At 36.4% G+C, this 17,750-nt stretch overlaps 1 protein-coding gene across 4 annotated transcripts in view; it reads right to left on the reverse strand.

Annotated features, from left to right (window-relative positions):
* ENPP2 (ectonucleotide pyrophosphatase/phosphodiesterase 2) overlaps nt 1-17,750 on the reverse strand; it is a 100,376-nt gene that overhangs the window by 52,633 nt on the left and 29,993 nt on the right. For all 4 annotated transcript variants that reach the window (XM_037802798.1, XM_037802795.1, XM_037802796.1 and 1 more), the window contains exons 3-8: nt 11,576-11,731; nt 7,522-7,647; nt 5,383-5,443; nt 3,067-3,164; nt 2,729-2,808; nt 1,831-1,950 (exon numbers count right to left, since the gene is read on the reverse strand). In XM_037802798.1, the coding sequence (XP_037658726.1) occupies nt 1,831-1,950; nt 2,729-2,808; nt 3,067-3,164; nt 5,383-5,443; nt 7,522-7,647; nt 11,576-11,731 (641 nt within the window). The remainder of the gene's footprint in view (nt 1-1,830; nt 1,951-2,728; nt 2,809-3,066; nt 3,165-5,382; nt 5,444-7,521; nt 7,648-11,575; nt 11,732-17,750) is intronic.

Consider the following 17,750-nt stretch of genomic DNA (forward strand, 5'->3'; position numbering starts at 1 on the left):
TTACTCCTATTTGCCAAATTTCAAATTTTTTTTAAAATTTTAGATACTGCATGTACTTGGAATTCGTATGGCAGTCATCTTGCTCAAGACGATAGACAGAAACAACTCCGTTTCACCACAAGTCTTGGTAAGAATTAGGAGAGTACTAAATTTGGTTAAATGTGTCAACTTTGAGAGTTAGTGAGGAACAGGCAAACAGAGTTGAAACAGAGACTTTGCTTCATCAGGCCAGTTAACAGCATCCCCTGGCTCCTTTCTGCGGAAGTTAATTAATATGTGGACTCATCTTTTGAGTCATGCTAACCCAGAGGAAACCTAATGTCAACACTTGGCGTAAGGTGATCCAGTTTGATAAAATTACTATTTCTCTCAATGTCCTTTGTGGTTCTTCAGGCAAGTTGGCTTTCATGAGGAAATTAATATAAAAGGTCAAATAGCAATGGCTTGACAGAGCTTTAGTTTGTGTAATTTTTATTTACTCCTAAAATGCTCCTCTATCATAAACTGTGTTTGTGAAATCCACCCTGTAAACAAATTTCACCTATGGTCACAGCCTGGGTCCTCACAGACTCCTGGGAGTCAAGCCTGAATAAAGAGAACAGCGTCAGAACCTCCGCTATAAAGAAATATTGCTGCAGACACACAAGAAGCCTCCCAATGTCTAATTTTTAAAAAGTAAAAGCCCCTATTTATCCTTGCATGCTGATTTTATCTATTGTGCAATGTGATCACAATGAGCTCTTCTCAAAGAGCGGTACCTTCCGAGGAAAATAGAAAATTTTTTTCTTACGTTATATTCCCTATTCTGCCAATAAGCTTTAGCAAACATTTCCAGGTACAAAATCATTTAGGGGTGGAAGATACATGGGAGGTGCAGACACTCCCCACTTCTTAAGCCATGGCCGATACCACAAGGTATCACAGTCCTCTTTCCTAAGCAGCGCTCCGAGGAGCCACGACCACCAGTCAAGAGTCAGCATAACATAGACCCATTTGCCATCTTTCTTCCACGTGGTTCTGGTGACCATCTCTGTTCTGACCAGGGTCCTGTGCACCCTGCACATTCAAAAAGCCATAGCTTTAGGTTGCTGCTTTGCTTATGTCTGACCAAAGCAAAATTGCTTATCATACACAGGGCCCCTGGAAACACGTTATATAGAAAGCCAGTTACATCCCTTTTTATTTTCTGCCCAACCATCTTATCTGAAGTAAACAGGGTGATTTCTTTCAAATATTGAATTTCCTGATTCAGAATCAAGGTAAGATTCCACCCTACTTAATGTCCGTAATTAAAAAAAGTAAAATAAAAGAATTCATGAATTTACCGTGGATTTTAATATGCTCCCTTTTTTTCAGCAAATTTCTGTTTCTGTTCATCATGGCATTTGAGCCAAAATCTTGGGGTTAACATTGACTTCTCTTTTATATTGTACTCCCAAGTTTGGTCAATCAATAAGCTCTGACTATGTATTCCTTCTTAAAATATTTCTAAAATTCACCCCATGCCACCATTTCCTCCAATATCAGCCTAGTATGGACTCTTATCTCATCCTTTTATAATCAGTCTTACACCATATACATAAATACACATGTACATATGTATATTACAAGTATAGCATATGTATTCACATATATAAACACATATACGTGTTCATATTATATACACATATAACCATATATACATCTATGCATATACATTGTACACATACATAACATACAAAAGACAGAAATTGCCAACATGAGGAAATTATGTTTTTTTCCCCACAGGTAACAAATTTGAGGATGAAATGTTTCAATGCACACACACATACCAAAAATTGCAAAACTTACCGGTTGACCTCCCCACCATCTGTGGTTGAATTTCTCTCGCCCTCGAAGATGGAAAGTGGCATCAAATACAGGATCGTACATTGAATTGCCAACAATTCCATGTGATTCTGGATAGAGACCCTTTGTGTAAAAGCAAATTTATCATTACAATTAAAACAGACTAAATCACACATATTAGTTCTATTGTAAGTTTCCTTACCATAGAAGGTTTTATAGCACTTTTAATTCTCAAAACTGTCTGACATATATTACCATGACCATGTGTCTCTCGTGAATGATTCTATGGCACTATTTATAAGCCTTCTGAGAAACTTAACACAACTATAAGAAATTATAATGTTTGGGTTTTCTTAATTATTGTAATTTAATAAGATGACTTTATTACTCTAACTTTTTGTTTGAAATCTATATATTCGCCTACAACTAAGCTTCTATTTTTAGTATACTTCTCCTTCTCCCTGAGTTCTATTTCTCCCCAAAACAACCAAAAATTAATTAATAACAATAAAATAATAAATACATTGTGTTTAACGACAAAAGCAAGGTAGAACTGGGAGTACCTAAAAATTAAAACATAACAGCCCTGAAGTCAATATTTTTATTTGCATACCGAGAAAATAAATGATGGACCCTTTGGTATTTGAGAAGGGCTTAAAGTATTTGTTCAGACAGAACCGCACCAGTCAAAAGGGTTCAGTTTTAAAGTTGCAATGAAGTTCAGTCACCCACAAAGTTGTAAAAAGCATTTGCTGCGAACAACTGATGCAGATAAGATGGAAAACAGAAAGATTTTCTTTGAACACTAAGGAACATGTTTTAAAAGTTTCCCCCTTTAAGTCCTTCCAGGATGAAATCAGCCCTTCAAATATATATAAAGCATCATTGCAAAAGTACTTACAGTGGCCAACGTGTACAGGTTCGGGAAGGTTTTTGTTGGGTACACGGGCCTCATGTAGGGAGAGTGAGTGCCACAAGATCCTGCAAGTAGAATTGCAGGTATCAAAACAAGAGAACCAACAGAATCACCTCAAGTATGGAAATCTATTTTGTAAACCATCAGACATGTTACCATTACTTTTGTATTTTATCCATAAACATCAGCACATTTTGTGTAGTTATTCCAATAAGAAAATATATTTGAAGCAATGTGTCCACAGATCCCAAAACCCATGGCAGAGCAGTTAGCATGTAGATAACGGATTACAGGTGAAGGCACAGAGCCCGAAAACAACTTACTCAGTTTTTCAATGTTCGGCATGACCTTGCTGCCTTTCTTCATGTATGATGCCCGGAAACCATCCACCGAGAAGATGATTAATGGAGGGTGAACAAAGCTTAAACAGTAACACATTAAGCTTTAGGAAACACTACTGCCACAGACTTTCCGTCATGCCTAGTCGTCCTCAATAACTGGGTCCAATAATTTTCAAGACAAAACTTCAAGGGAAGACATCTGTACATGCCTGGGCTTCCAGCCACATAACATTGGAGGCTATTGATGGCCAAGACCATAAAATGGCCAGAGAAGGGCCTGATTTCAGAAGAATCCCCCAACCTACTTCCTCCACTGCCACCTCCTACTCTGTGAACAAGGTTTTCACAATGTAGAAAACGATTACATTTTCCGAGAATACACTTTCTCTCACGTACCATTCGGCAAACTCCTATTCATCCTCTAAAACCCAGCTCAAGGTTTCCTTTACTATAATGTTAGTTGTCCACTCTTCTGAATTCCTTCAAGATACTAACTCCTAACTCTTTACGATTCACATTATAGTATGTTGTAATGATCTGCTGTTATGGGTTGAATCATGTCCCCCACAGAGGCATCTCCTAATCTTCAGTCCTGTGGATGCGAACTCATTTGTAAATAGGATCTTTGAAGATCCTATTAAGACGAGGCCAGACTGAATTAGGGATGGCCTTGATGCCTTGTGTCTGGAGTCCTTATAAGCAAAGAAAATTTAGACACAGAAGTTGGAATAGGAGACAGAAGGAGACAAACAGCCACTTGATAGAAGCAAAGGTTGAGTTGTGGCTTGCCAGAGAGTCAACACCAGAACACCAGAACCGTGCAGACTTCAGAGAAAGCCTGATCCTGTTGACACCTTGATTTTAAGACTTCTAGCCTCCCAAACTGTAAGATAATAAATTCCTCTTGTTTAAGTCAACTAGTCGGTGTACTTTGTTATAGCAGCCTTGGCAAACTAAGACATGTGTTATCTTATTTCTCTGTCCCACTAGTTTCAAAGCACAGTTTGTGTCTTACTCATCTATTTTGCAGATCCCTAATAAGGGTTCAAAAAATATGTATCAAATATATGAATGAATGAATATGAAATTAACAGCAGTAGTACTCCCTTCACTAGACTTCAGCACTAGCAAAAGACAGCCCTTTAAGTTTAATTATATATAATTTCAAAATTATTTAAATTATGATATCTAAAAAGTATATTAATAAAGGATTAGATTATCCATCTAGCCAGGCCAGGATCTGATGAAATGGGCCCTTTATTATAAAGATACATCATTCAGTCAGACTTGAGAATACTAAAATATGTGAAAAATTATTTCTAATACTTAGAAATAATTCAGCAGGTATAGGCTTCAGTTTATTTGAAGCCATATAGTAAATTAGGCATATGTCATAAATAAGGCACTTAGAATAATGCCATCTAAGGGCTCATTTTAAGCATTACTATTATCATTTCATTTAATTGGACTTCTACCATTGTGCCTCTGTTTTCCTCAAAAAAATTTTTTTAAAAACGGAACAAATTTTAAAAAGTCAAATTAGTTTCATCCCATTCCTCAGATATAAGCCCAAAGAAGTTCAAGGGACCCTCTCAAGTTAAAAGGGTGGCAAAAAATAAAGACAACAGCTAAATACTTGAATTTTGTGTCCCAGGCTGTTCTTCCTAAAACAAAAATACATTTAAAGAACAAACATGAATGAAAACACATTTGTTGAAAATGTATTTTCTGTGAGGCATTTTAAGGGTCTATGAATTTTCAACAGTTTCCTGGAAGGCGTAATAAATGCCTTCTGTTGGTCACACTTGGGCTGTGGGGTGTCACCGAAGTGTGGCTGCACCCCAACAAAGAGTGTTTCCAATGGTTCATCAAGTTTCTGCAGCATCTGGTAGAAGTTAGCATCTTGGACAATATTTTTTAGAAGTTAATATCACCCCACCCCCGTATCAAAGGAGCACTCCCAGGAAAATCACTGGCTGGGTGCGGGGGGCACTGCCAGAGATGTTTTCTTCCTTCTTCAGTGATATTCACATATGCTTTGCAAAATCTTCAGCTAAGGTGAAGGATAGAAGATATTCACACTCTAACAAGTGCATAGGTGATAGGAGAAAATAAAATCCTATCGCTATTTTAAGATATGCTTTCTAGCTTTTGACTAGTGAATTATTCATAAATATTTATAAGTCTGCCCTTTTAAAAGAATTTGAGCTTTACATTGCTTCTAACCATTTACTGTGATATTTTAAGTTTATCAACTAATGTATGAAACTTCATAATATTCATATAAAATACACTTACCCTGCAGGGCATTCTGGAGCTTTTATTTCCTCACAGTCATCATCTACCCAGTGTGACTCTCCTATAGGGAAAAGTGGATAAATTTATTGGTGAATCTAATTATAAGTGACACCTAGATCTTCGAAGGGCACAATTCCTGGGCCCGTGTCACGGCTGATACTTATTGGGCTTATGAGACATTATCTAGAGAGAAATTCTGACATAAAACCTAGTGTCTGGTTTGACTTACTGAAGTACACCCATACATGGTGGGAAAGCTAAAATTTAATAACCCCAAGTGGTGTTTATTTGAGCCTTCAGAGTCTAAACGGTTTGTAGATAAAAACACCAGTGGCGTCAGTGAACAAAATTTCATGTTTGCATCCTTCCAGAAATAAACTCTTTGGTCATTAAATGGAACATTCTTTTCTCGGCCACTGAACATCTCAAAGCCATAGAAAGCATGGCCAATTTCCCTTTAGAAGAGGGAAGAAGGCAGCTTAGAATATACAGGGATAATAGCTAGAAGATTGCAATAGAAAGATTATTCGTCAACAGCTCTGTGTGCAGCCCTTACTTTTAGAATAAAAGCCAATCCTGTCTTTCACTTTTATCTCCCACCAATATCTAAAAGCATAAACCTAACTCTTCCCTGAGTTACCCCCATCTGGAATAGAGAACAGGAAAGGGCTCAAATTTTTAAAATGAGGCCTCCCTTTGAGAAAATGAATATTATTTTTTTAAAATTTGTCTTAATTGTCGTAGGGCAAATAAAAATCCTATGTCTTAAATGGAAGAAAAATTTGTGACCAACACTTTGGAGAAATGGCTCCTATGTAAAGAGTACTGGAAATCTGCCACGGTCATTATGAATCTAACTACAGATGACTGTGTGAGGAATTCCTATGCTCCTTAAAAAGGGGAAACTTTACCACACATGTAAAGACCCAGGGCATACACACATGGGCCTCACAAAAACAACTGGAGCAGTATTTAAAACAGAAAGGTCCAGTGCTTCATGATTCAATGATGGATAATACCTAGGACTTTTCCTCTTTTTATGTTTCTTTTAATTGCTTTTGTGGCCTATTGATACATCCACTAAATAGCTAAATAAGAAATAAGAGGAACTAACTTCTCAATTTTATGCTTTCTTAACAATTACAATACTGATTTAGGTGGGGGAAATTTTTCAAATTCAAGATTAATATAATATCCTCTTGCACATCTCAACACTGAACATATTTCAGAGCTGACTTGCTTTTTCCCTGAAATCTTTTAACAGAAACTCTTCTTACATATTCCATGTCACTTTGCAGTGTCATAGGCAGGAAAAGGGACTTAATTTAGAAACTAAAAAGTGTTTTACAAACTTAAAGATTCTTGGGTCTTTCCATTAAGCTTTATTGTTGGGAACCATGATAACTTAAACTCCTTAAAGACAGGAACTGCCTCTTTCATATGTAGTCCTTTATTATTAATTACTAGAATAAAGGCATCATATTCTACAATCAACCACAGAAGGCTGATACATATGTATGTATGGCTTTGGGGTATAACAGGAGCTATTGGTGACCTGATCCCCTTTACCAATAAGTACCCCCACCCTCAGGTTGCTGCCAGTGGCTCCACTAGCAGTTTATATCTACTGGGCACAAAAGCCATGCCTTCTTGCCTCAAGGGTCACAGCTCTGGGTTTGACTTTCAAGAGGCTACTGTGGAGCTGGCCAAGGTAACACTTGACCTGAGACCACATCCTTGCCCCTGCCCCCTTCCCTATTTTACTTTCCTTGCTCCCTTATATGTGTTCTCTACAGAGCTCTACCTCAATAACAACTTTGCACAACACATGTACCACATGTACCACATCTCTGCTTCTAGGAACCCAACCCATCACCAAGACAGGAAGTGTTTAGAAGTCTCTTTATTTTTACGAATCTATCAAATTATGGAATTTTGATTTATTTCCTTGTTATTTCAGATTGATGACTATGCAGGGTGGCAAACACTAAGAAAGAAGGACTAGAAATTAAAAAGTACAACTATTTCCCTCCTCCCAAACCCATATCCAAAGTGCTCTACCAATTGCACCCAGAATCTCTGGAGCATGTCCAGTTTTTTATTTTTTCTAAGCTCAAGCCAATCGGAGGAGACACATACCTTTGCAAACCACTTGGTAATTAGTGCAGCAGTCTCCCTTGGACAAGCAGTCCTCCGAGCAATGACAGGCATTTTCTTCATTTCTTACTTCTCCACATCTGTCCTTAGTACACTCCCAGCCACGAGCTGAAACCATCACAATGAGATACTGTCACTGCTGTACACAAACCAAATGACACAGGCCACAACTGGTTACAACAAGGATTGCCAACCTAAAGAGCCATATCATTTAATCTGCTTGTGAAGTTTGCATTGGCCTGAGGCCTAGAAGATATTTGGAGGACTTGGAAATAAGATGAATTTCTAATTTTTCAAATCAGGGTACAGAGTCAAAGTGAAATTAGACTCCTTTGGAAAAATGGAACCCTAAAAGGCAAAAAACTATCCCTTCCATTCTTGAATTATTTTAAAGGATCCCCAAAAATGTATTGTATCTCAGGTTTGTGATAGGGAAGTAATCATGGTAGGGATAATGCCTAGAGCTCAGCTCCTTTATTTTCAGAAGTAGCTTTACATTACTTCAGTCAGCTTGAGTTAAAAACAAATGACGGGGCAAATACATGACCTCTACATGTTATAAAATGCACCTGAAGGTGAAAGGCCTAAACAGATATTAAGTGTATAAAGAGGCATTAAAACAATTCCTACCCACTGACCAAAAGTGGCACTTACCAGGACAGGTCAGAGACCTCCCTTTCAAGAAGGCCTGTAGGTGGCTTGCAGATGTCAGTCTGAGTGCACCCGATTGAGAGCTCATGGCTCAACCCACCAAGAGGATACATTTACAAAAAATAATATTTTTAAGAAAGTGCCCTATTTGTTGTTTTTTTTTTTTGTTTTGCTTCCCCTAACCATAAGCCCCATGGCAGGAGAAATCACATCTTTGTCTTCAACCTTTTAACTCCAGTGCCTAAGACTGTGCCTGAAAACTGTTGGATACTCCATTAATATTTATTAAATAATAAATGAAAATTCCCATGGGAATAAAATATGACTCCTGAAATTCAGGGTTGCTATACCAAGAAACCTCAGAGTTAATTCTTTCATTCAAAAAATAATTATATATTGGCTTCCAAGTTTTAGGTGCCGGGGATATAGCAAAGCATAGGACAGATGAGTTCCCGGACTTTATGGAGCTTGCATTGCAATTGGAAGAGCTTGGCCATAAACAAGAAACAGGAAAATGTCCAGTGCTGTGAAGGAAATAACAGGTTATCATTGACAGGGGATGGGGTACTTCCATTCTACTCGAGGTAGAATGGGCAAGGGAGGCTTCTCTGAGCTGAAGGAACTGTGACAGCTCTGGTTTTTCTCTCTTAAAACATGTCCAAGATGAAAAGCAATGATTTTAGAAAGCAACACTGCTCTTGGTAATAAATATTCTGCCAAGAGATGCTACTATATGATGAATAAATGGGGAAAGATATCAGTGGCTATGTAAAAGTGCTGTCCCTTTCTCTAGAAAACCATGCAACTACTGCTTTGCTTCCATTCTTTTAGAATTAATTACATTTGCATGCTGATCCTAGTCTCTGATTTTTTAGAATCTCCTATTGTACGCCCTTCTCTTCCCAAGCAGATCAGATGCCTGGAATTCCTTTATTCAGGACCTACTATTCCCAACAGGGTTGGCAATTTTGCAATTTTCCAAAGTTAGCAATTTTCCAATGTAACTTTGATACAGATCGTGGGCATTTTTTCCAACATCAAGGGTGATTCCATCCACCAGTATTCTTTTATTCCTCCCCTAATTCCACGTGAATATCTTTTTTCTTACAAAATAGTGCCACTTTTACCAAGCTACATTTACTGAGGACCTACTGACTTTGTGTAAGAATGGAGCAACAATGAAAAAAAAATGCAGGGTTCACAGTGAATACCAGCAAAGCATAAGCCAGTCAAGCTAAGTTTCAAACAAACATGGGAATAAATGTAAAAATATTTAATTTTACTGATAATCAAAAAAAAAAAAAAAAAAAAATGGAAGTAACACTGAGAAAAGAAGGTGACCTACCAGAAAATAATTTTTTTTAAAATGAGAGTATCCAATGCTGGCAAAGGAGTGATGGAAGACTCTTGTACCCTTCGTTAGAAATATAAGCTTCTGGAAGCATAATTTTGTAATACATATTAAATTGACCCCAAAATACCACTCCTAGGAATTTATTTTAACGAGAATAGACAAAAGCACTAATATGCATGGATAACAATCACTGATACATCATTCACAACAGCAAAAATTATTTTTGGCAAAAATATAAGTATACATCAATTATTCAATGAATTATGTGTCTGTTCAGGACAAACTATGGAACCATTCAAAAGGATACACACACACACACACAACTTGTATACATACATACACACATACATGCATGTGTACACACACATACACATACACATCCATAGAGAGTAGTCAGAGAATTTACATCAAAATACTGATTGTGCTTGTCTCTGGAGAGTGAGTGCGTCAAGACAGTAGAATCTTGGAGACTTGTTTTTATTTGATATTTGGTCTTCCACACTTAGTATACGTTGTCTTTGTATGTAGGAGACTAATTTCTAAATTTATAGTCCATTTTAACTAAACATGGAAAGAAAGGCACGAACTACGTTCAAAGAGAGCTAAGCTAGAGTCAGGCAATCCAGCAAAGCTTGCACTAAGGCCAGGAAGCCAGAGGGTTGAGACGACATGCCTGAGACGAGATCCTCAAAGTGCCGAGCAGGAAGCATATAATACTAGTAAGCTCCTTGGTGCTAAGCAAATACAGACTGCTGGTTTGAAGTGTTTTTAGAGCCAAAGAACTCTGCTGGGACATCTGTTTCATCCATATGTTCAGTTTATAATGTCCTCAGCTCTTGAGTTTTTAAATCCACAACTAAGGAGTTTGGGAGATGCTCCAGAGAAAAGCAATTTTTTAAAAATGGCTAAATGTTAGAAAATGTGTTATATAAAAAACAGCCTCATAAAGCTCTTCTTATTTGGGGTAAAACAAGAAAAATCAAAACTATAAGAAAGTTCATGACAGTTTTCATATAAATCAAGGGCTATTTCTTTAGCAAAGGAAAATATGTCTCTGCTTCTAATGATATAAAGATCAGACTACTAACAATGATAATACGAGTTAGATTTTCTAAACAATCATTTAACCATAAAAGTCCAAAGGCAAGTAATAACTTGTCAAAGGAGTTGTGGATCTCTGTATCTAGAGGTCTTAAGAACAGAGTTGATTATTGTCTTTTATAATAAGTTTGAATGTGGTTTTGCCCAGAGGCATGGTTAACAGCCTACAGGGTATCGCAAAAGCTCTGTCCAACTGATTCTAAACTGTCAGACTTTGAAAACAGAACAGGTAGCATATAGCAAAATACCCCCAAAGTGCTCACATACAGTCATTCAGAAACCTGTATATTCGAGTGACTGTTCCAGAATAGGAATACAAAATAGGAATACAGAAACCTGTATATTCGAGTGACTGTTCCAGAATAGGAGAAATGTAAAGAAAGATCAGGAAGATTTTAGAGGTGATTGCAAAGCTCCCAGAGCATGCAACCTAAGGTAGAATTGCCTAACAATTTTTCACTTGCACAGAGGGGAGATGATATCAGGGTAGACCAACTGTATGATAAGATGGAATCAAACAAATGCTGCAAACTGAGTAGGCAAGCAAAAAACCAAAAAACAAATCATAAAACAACAACATTTTAAGGATGTGCACAATTTCAGCCCATGTGCCCTAACAGTGAATATGGGAATAGACAGCAAGAGTGGAAATGGAGAAGATGGGGGCAGGGGGAGGGGGGGAAAGCCACAAATACTTTCAAAACCAGCAAATAATGACTACAACTACAAAGAAACTTCTTGGGTTTGAACCTGGTGAGAAAACAGTCCGTCCCACAGGGTGTGTTCAACATGCAGTGGACAATTATTCAAGATACAAATCTAAAATCTGGAGTTTGGATAGGCCAAAACAGAGTGGCAACACCAGAAGATACAACAGCAGGGAGCCTTTAAGCCATCTAATAAGGCTAGAGAGAGCTAAAAGTTACATACCTGTCTTCAAACAGTGCTCATCAAAGTCATGGCAGCAACTGCTATAGCTCTTACACAAGTTGTCACACCTACAATCAGGGGGTTCAAGCTCTTGAAGTTCAAAGCATCTGCCCTTGCAAGATCCGGAGGTGGCGATCCAGGCTGAGTCTGATAACACTGCAAGGAACAAGAGGCAAAGACAATGAGGTTGGAGGTGGGTTATGCCACCATGGAGAAGCAGTACAGTGTGGTGATGCAGACAGACGTGGTTTACAAGCCCGGCTCTGTCACCTACTAGCTTTAGACTCTGAGCAGATTGCTTTTCTTCCTTGTACTGTTTCCTCATCTGAAAAGTGAGGGATAGTAAGAGGAACCCTAAATTGTAATGAGAATTAGATGAAAGAATCCATGTAAAACACACGGGAGGTGTCAGGCATATAGAAAATGTGACACATGTTGGCTATTGGTTTTGTGACTATTAATAACTATTATTAATACAAACCTATGGCTCGTTAGTGTCTCTATGGATGTTAATGACGACAATGGAGACCAGGATTTTGAGATACACTTTAGAAGCAAGAGTTCATTTGTCTTTTTGAAAAGCTATAGCTTTTTGTAAGGAAAATTGAGCCCATGTGTTTTAACAGTCTGAGCATATGGGATTGGAATAGAAAGAAGACTCTGAAGGACTCTTCCAACCATAAAATCTCCTCCTATAGCTAGGGTTACAAAGACACAAATGCCACAGTCTTGGCTTGTCAAAAAAAAAAATCCTCTATCATTTCATTTGACATAATTGTAGATCTAGAAATCCCAAGATTCAACTAAAATCTGGAAAAGACTAATTCAGTGACATGAAAAGTCTACAGCTTTGTAATAAACAAGCAATGTAAGTTCAAAAATTAAATGAAAGTTCCATTTACAATAGCACTCAAAAGATACAATATTTAGATATAAATTTAATTAAGATGTATATATACAAACACATTAAAACTCTACAAAAAATTTTTTAAAGATCTAATTAAATAAAACAACATACCATCTTAGAAGTAAAAATATTAACAAGGTAAAAATATACATTCTTCCTAAACCTAAGGATTTAATGCAATTGCAGTAAAAATTTCAAAAGGATTTCTTGAGACTTCAGATAATGAAAGTTTATCCAAAAATAAAAATATGAAATTGAAAAGAACTGCAAAGGAAAAATAATTTCATGGAGACTAAAGAGTAAAATATATTCTGAAGTTTAATAATTAAAACAGATTGTTGATGGAGAATAAGTGGATCAACAGCAGGGACCAAAACATATGAGAATTTATTTATAATAGAAATAGTATTTCACATCAGAAGAAAGATTAATCAGTAAATAGTGCAAGAATAACTAACTGGAAAAAATAAAGTTAGATTCTCATCCACCTTATAACGTAATTAATTTCTAAAGAATGGTAAAAGAACAGTGTCAAACCTGTTTGTAAAAATGTAGATTTTTGCAAAACAGATTTGGAAATATCTATCAACATATAAAAATGCCTATGTATCTTTGACCCAGAAATTCCACTGCCAAGAATTTATCTCATATGTATTTACAAAACTTTGCCAAGATAATACATACAAAAATGTCCATTGTTCTTTGTGGTCTTTTATAACAGGGGAAAGAAAACCCTGAAATCAACCAAAGTTGCTTCCCCCATCAAGAAAGAATCACTATATCCATAAGTGGAATATTGCCAACCCTTTAAAAGAATGAGTCAGATCTGTATACACTAAAATGGAAAGATCTGGAAATATATAAATAAGCTTTTTTAAAGAGCAAAGCGCACATGTTATAGTATTAAATATCATATATTCTATTTGGTGTTAAAATAGATGTAGATAGCAATATTGATAGCGATAAAGAGAAATAAAAATGGAACTAGAGCTAGGGATGGACAGGGAGGGAAGGACATTGGAGGGGAGGGAAGGAGGAAGGGAGAGACTGAGAAAAGGTGCAAGTGTGTATAAATTTTTAAAGGCAGAGGTATGAATAACTATTTTTTCCTATAAGAAACTGTTCATAGGAATTACCTTTAGGGAAAATGACTGAGAAAGAGGGAGGCAAAGAGACTTTTATTTCTCAATTTTTGCCTTTCTATAGTTTGAAATTTCTTAACATTTTACATGTGTCACACTTGTGATGGGTAAGCTCATGTGTCAACTTGGCCATGTTATGGTGTCCAGTTACTTGGTCAAGTGAGCACTGGCCTATTACGGTGAGAGTATTTTGCAATTTTATTTTATTTACATGTTTATATATTTTCTATTCTTTAATAATTAGTATATATTACTTTTTATATCAAGGGAAAAACAAGAAACAGGAGGAGAATCATTAGTCAGTTGAGTGCATCTGTAGCTGATTATATCTACAGTCAACAAAAGAGATTGCCTTCAGCAATGAGAGAAATCTCATCCAATCCATTGAAGGTCTTAAGGGGAGCCAGAAAGACTTTCTATCTGTACTTCAGCCCTTCAGTCAGCCTGCTCTCCTGGGGAATACACTGAAACCTTCATTGGAGTTCCCAACTTGTGGCCTGCTCTATGGAATTTGGATTTATCAATCCCTAGTCATGTGAGCCAATTCCTATAATAAATCTCATACTATTTCCATATGTATATATATGTCCTGTCAATTCTGTTTCTCTGGTGAACCCTGGCTAATGTATCACTTTATAAAAAATTAACTGGAGTCTTCTGGTCTTTTGTTTTTTTGTTTGATTGCTCACTTGCTTCTCTTCCTCTAACAAATGTTCTCTCATCCTAACAAATGTTATTTATTACATGCTATTTGCAATTTTATTTTATTTACATGCTTATATATTTTCCATTTTTTAAAATAATTAGTATATATTACTTTTTAAATCAAGGGAAAAACAAGAAATAGGAGGAGAACAGCTGTTAAATGATATTTATAGGCTCACCCAAGCCATTTATGTGAACATCCTGTTCATTCCTTACTCCTTTGTCCTCTTTTAAGTCAGAATCACCCAATCCTAGCCTTTATGGCATCAGATTAGTTCAACTAAAGCAAACAGATTTACTAGACCATGAGATGTGAAATGCTTTTGCATGGGTGATTCTAGGATGTTAAAATATATACAAACCACACCAGTTCAGTTTAGGAAATAATGTAAGGTTTCCAAAGCAAAGCCTTACTTCTCATCCATAAACCACATTTTCTATTGACTTTGGCCAACCTATCAACATGCATACTGGACCATAAGAAGCTATGGGTTAAGGAGTGAAAAAAAGAAAAATAGAGAAAGCCCTATAAATAAGGAAAAACTTATAATGGAATTATTCTTTTTATTAAAGGTATTGCTTAAACAGAACCATTCCAACAGCTCTTCAATAAACTGAGTTGTATTCATTCCCATGAGCTAACTACATAAACCTGTATGCTTATGGCTGAGATTATAAGAGATCTACAGACACAGATAAAAAAAAATTCGATTGCTAACCATCGTTTAGTTACCTTATCTCCTCTTCTGTATGATATCCCATCAAGAATTTGAAATTTTCCTGATTCCATGCCCTTTGCTTTCCCCTCATCATGATTTCTTCCCTATTGCTTTCTTTACTTTCAAAATATCTATATGGTTTTATGGCCTTTCTTCATCCATTCTGTCAACATGATTTTTACAAGTTTCTGACAACATTAATGATTCTCTAAGTTTGTCCTACACTGTTTTTGGAAAAAAAAAAAAAATACATATACACACACACACACACACACACATACATAAAATCTAACTCAGGAAATTGCCCCTATCAGTTATAGTCCCCCTTGCCAATCCTTAGACTGAGGACAGCTTTGTTAGAGTCATGATTACACTCATGATGCAAAGATATATTGCATTAAAAATACTATACTCAAGATTGGGTTATCAATAGCTTCAGTAAGAGTAAATTTCTGGGCTGTGTTGATTAGAGGATACAGAAGTCCAAATTCATTCTCAGAGACATGGATTCAGCTTACAATAGCAAGGGGAGAAATGAGAAGATTAACTGAATCATATAGGACTTCTTCAAACCCAATCACCTCAGGAAGTTGGAGCTGCTAACCCTTTTAAAATAAAACAAAGTGCTAGAGTAGAAGAATATTTACACAGCATTTCCAAGGCTTACTCCACTCCAAAACACCTTTTCTCATGACCAGCTCTAGCCCCTATTTTTTTCCCATGATTTCTACGATTCATCCTGATGTTCTGGCTTTTCCATTCCATGACCAGGTCCTGTGTCCTTCTCCCCACACCCAGCCTGAGGACAGATTTCAGGACTTCTTGCTTTACTGTACCTGATTTAATGGTCAAATATGAAAAGAGTCCCTGACTTAAGTCTGAGATCTAATACCTAAACGCCATCTTTTTCTTAACATAAGTCAAGAGAATATCCATGTGAGAACTTCAATTCTGTAACTTATAAAGACATATGATGAAATAGAATGTTCAACAGATTTGTTGTATCCCATAATTTGCACCTTAGCTCATTACTGAGGCCTCCAAAAAAGCTCAGAACTAATATTTTTTAAAAGTTAAAAAAGAAACAAAAGTATCAAGTCAGAAATGTGTGATAAGTATGATGCAACCTCGGGATTTCTTATGAGGCATTTGCCAATACTTTATGAGATTCAAATTTTATTTGCCACTTTAATTACATATTTTAAGTGATGCTATTTTACTTCTGAGATCCAAGTCAGTTCCAGAATCTTGAAAAATAAATGCTGCTGGTCTATAGAGACATAGATATATAGGGACTTAAAATTTCAAAATGTGTATGTATAAGATGCATAACATTTCCATGCATTTCATATTTTTCACAGAAGCATAATTTCATGATTTAAAGAAACATTAATGTAAAACTTGATTTGTTTCATACAAATTCATAATTCTGATAGAAATACCAGCTGTCACGAAGATATTTTTACTTAGTCAAGCAAAACTTTATTTCTAAAATATTCCATCTTACCGTCCATATTCAGAGATACTATTACAGAATTCTGGTGCCATTTATTGTGTGATAAAGGGGAAAATTACTGATAGCTTAATTAGACTATTGAAAAGAACCTAATTCATGACCAGAGTTGCGACCTAAACATAACTTCAATCTGGGCTCCCAATCTACATTTCCCTCTAAACCCGCCGCAAAACAGAAACTTAAAGATTTGAATGTTGGCCAACGAGGAAAGCAATATTTAAGTTTTAAAACACTTAGCTCAGTCTAAAGTTGGAAGGTTCTTTAAGTTTTGTCTGGGGCTATTTTTCAGGGTTTGGGATAGTGCTCCCTTTCTGTTCTTCTCATTCTCCTTGGTTCTCGGCCCAAGTATTTCCTGAAAGTGAGAGTCAAGTCTTGAAAAGGGTTTCAGCCTGGCTGTGTTGCCTTCTTTTCTCAAGGGCATGTCTGCCTTGTTTGGAGTATAAAGTGTAGAGAAGGAAAAGGAAAGAGTAGGTGATCATTCAGGATGTGGCCCAACTCTAGGATTTAATGCTGTATTGTGCTGCTTCTTGAGCATATGACTCATTCTATCTTGACATGTTATCTTATAACAAGTTAAAGTTGCCATGTTTTCTTGATGCTTTTGACCTCATCTCTTAGCAAAGTGGCACTTACATGTGGGCCTGCATGTCAGTTTTTCTGCTTCCTAAATATGTGATACCACTTTCTACAAATACACATTACTGTGGCATCACTGTTCTCACCTCCTATTCACAGCTGCTGGGCCAGATCTCATAGACTTTTATATGTATATAAATAGGTCAAATAGGTCTACCTAGAAGTTTCCAAACATCTGCATTTTCAGTGCATCTGTAAATATGGCATCTGCATGTAGAAAGACCTCTCCAACTAAAAGAAAACAGATTTCTATGTGATTTAAATAAGTTGAAAACTTTTAATTCAACTTCTAAACCACTCAAGTGGCATTTAGTGATGGTAGGTTAGTGGTCTGGGTCTGGATGATTTGCAAATCTGCTACCAAAGAATGAAAAGTTTTCATTTTAAACTACAAGTATTGTTAACTTAATAAAGGCATAATTTCAGACATTAGACTTCAATCCTAATTGAAGATGAACTAAATGAATTCTCATCAGCCTTAATAAGGCATGTTTCTTTCAAAACTCTTTAGATAAATAGAAGCAACATCATGCCCATTTTCAGGCGGGAA

Source organism: Choloepus didactylus, chromosome 14, assembly GCF_015220235.1.
Source record: "Choloepus didactylus isolate mChoDid1 chromosome 14, mChoDid1.pri, whole genome shotgun sequence".
NCBI lineage: Eukaryota > Metazoa > Chordata > Mammalia > Pilosa > Megalonychidae > Choloepus > Choloepus didactylus.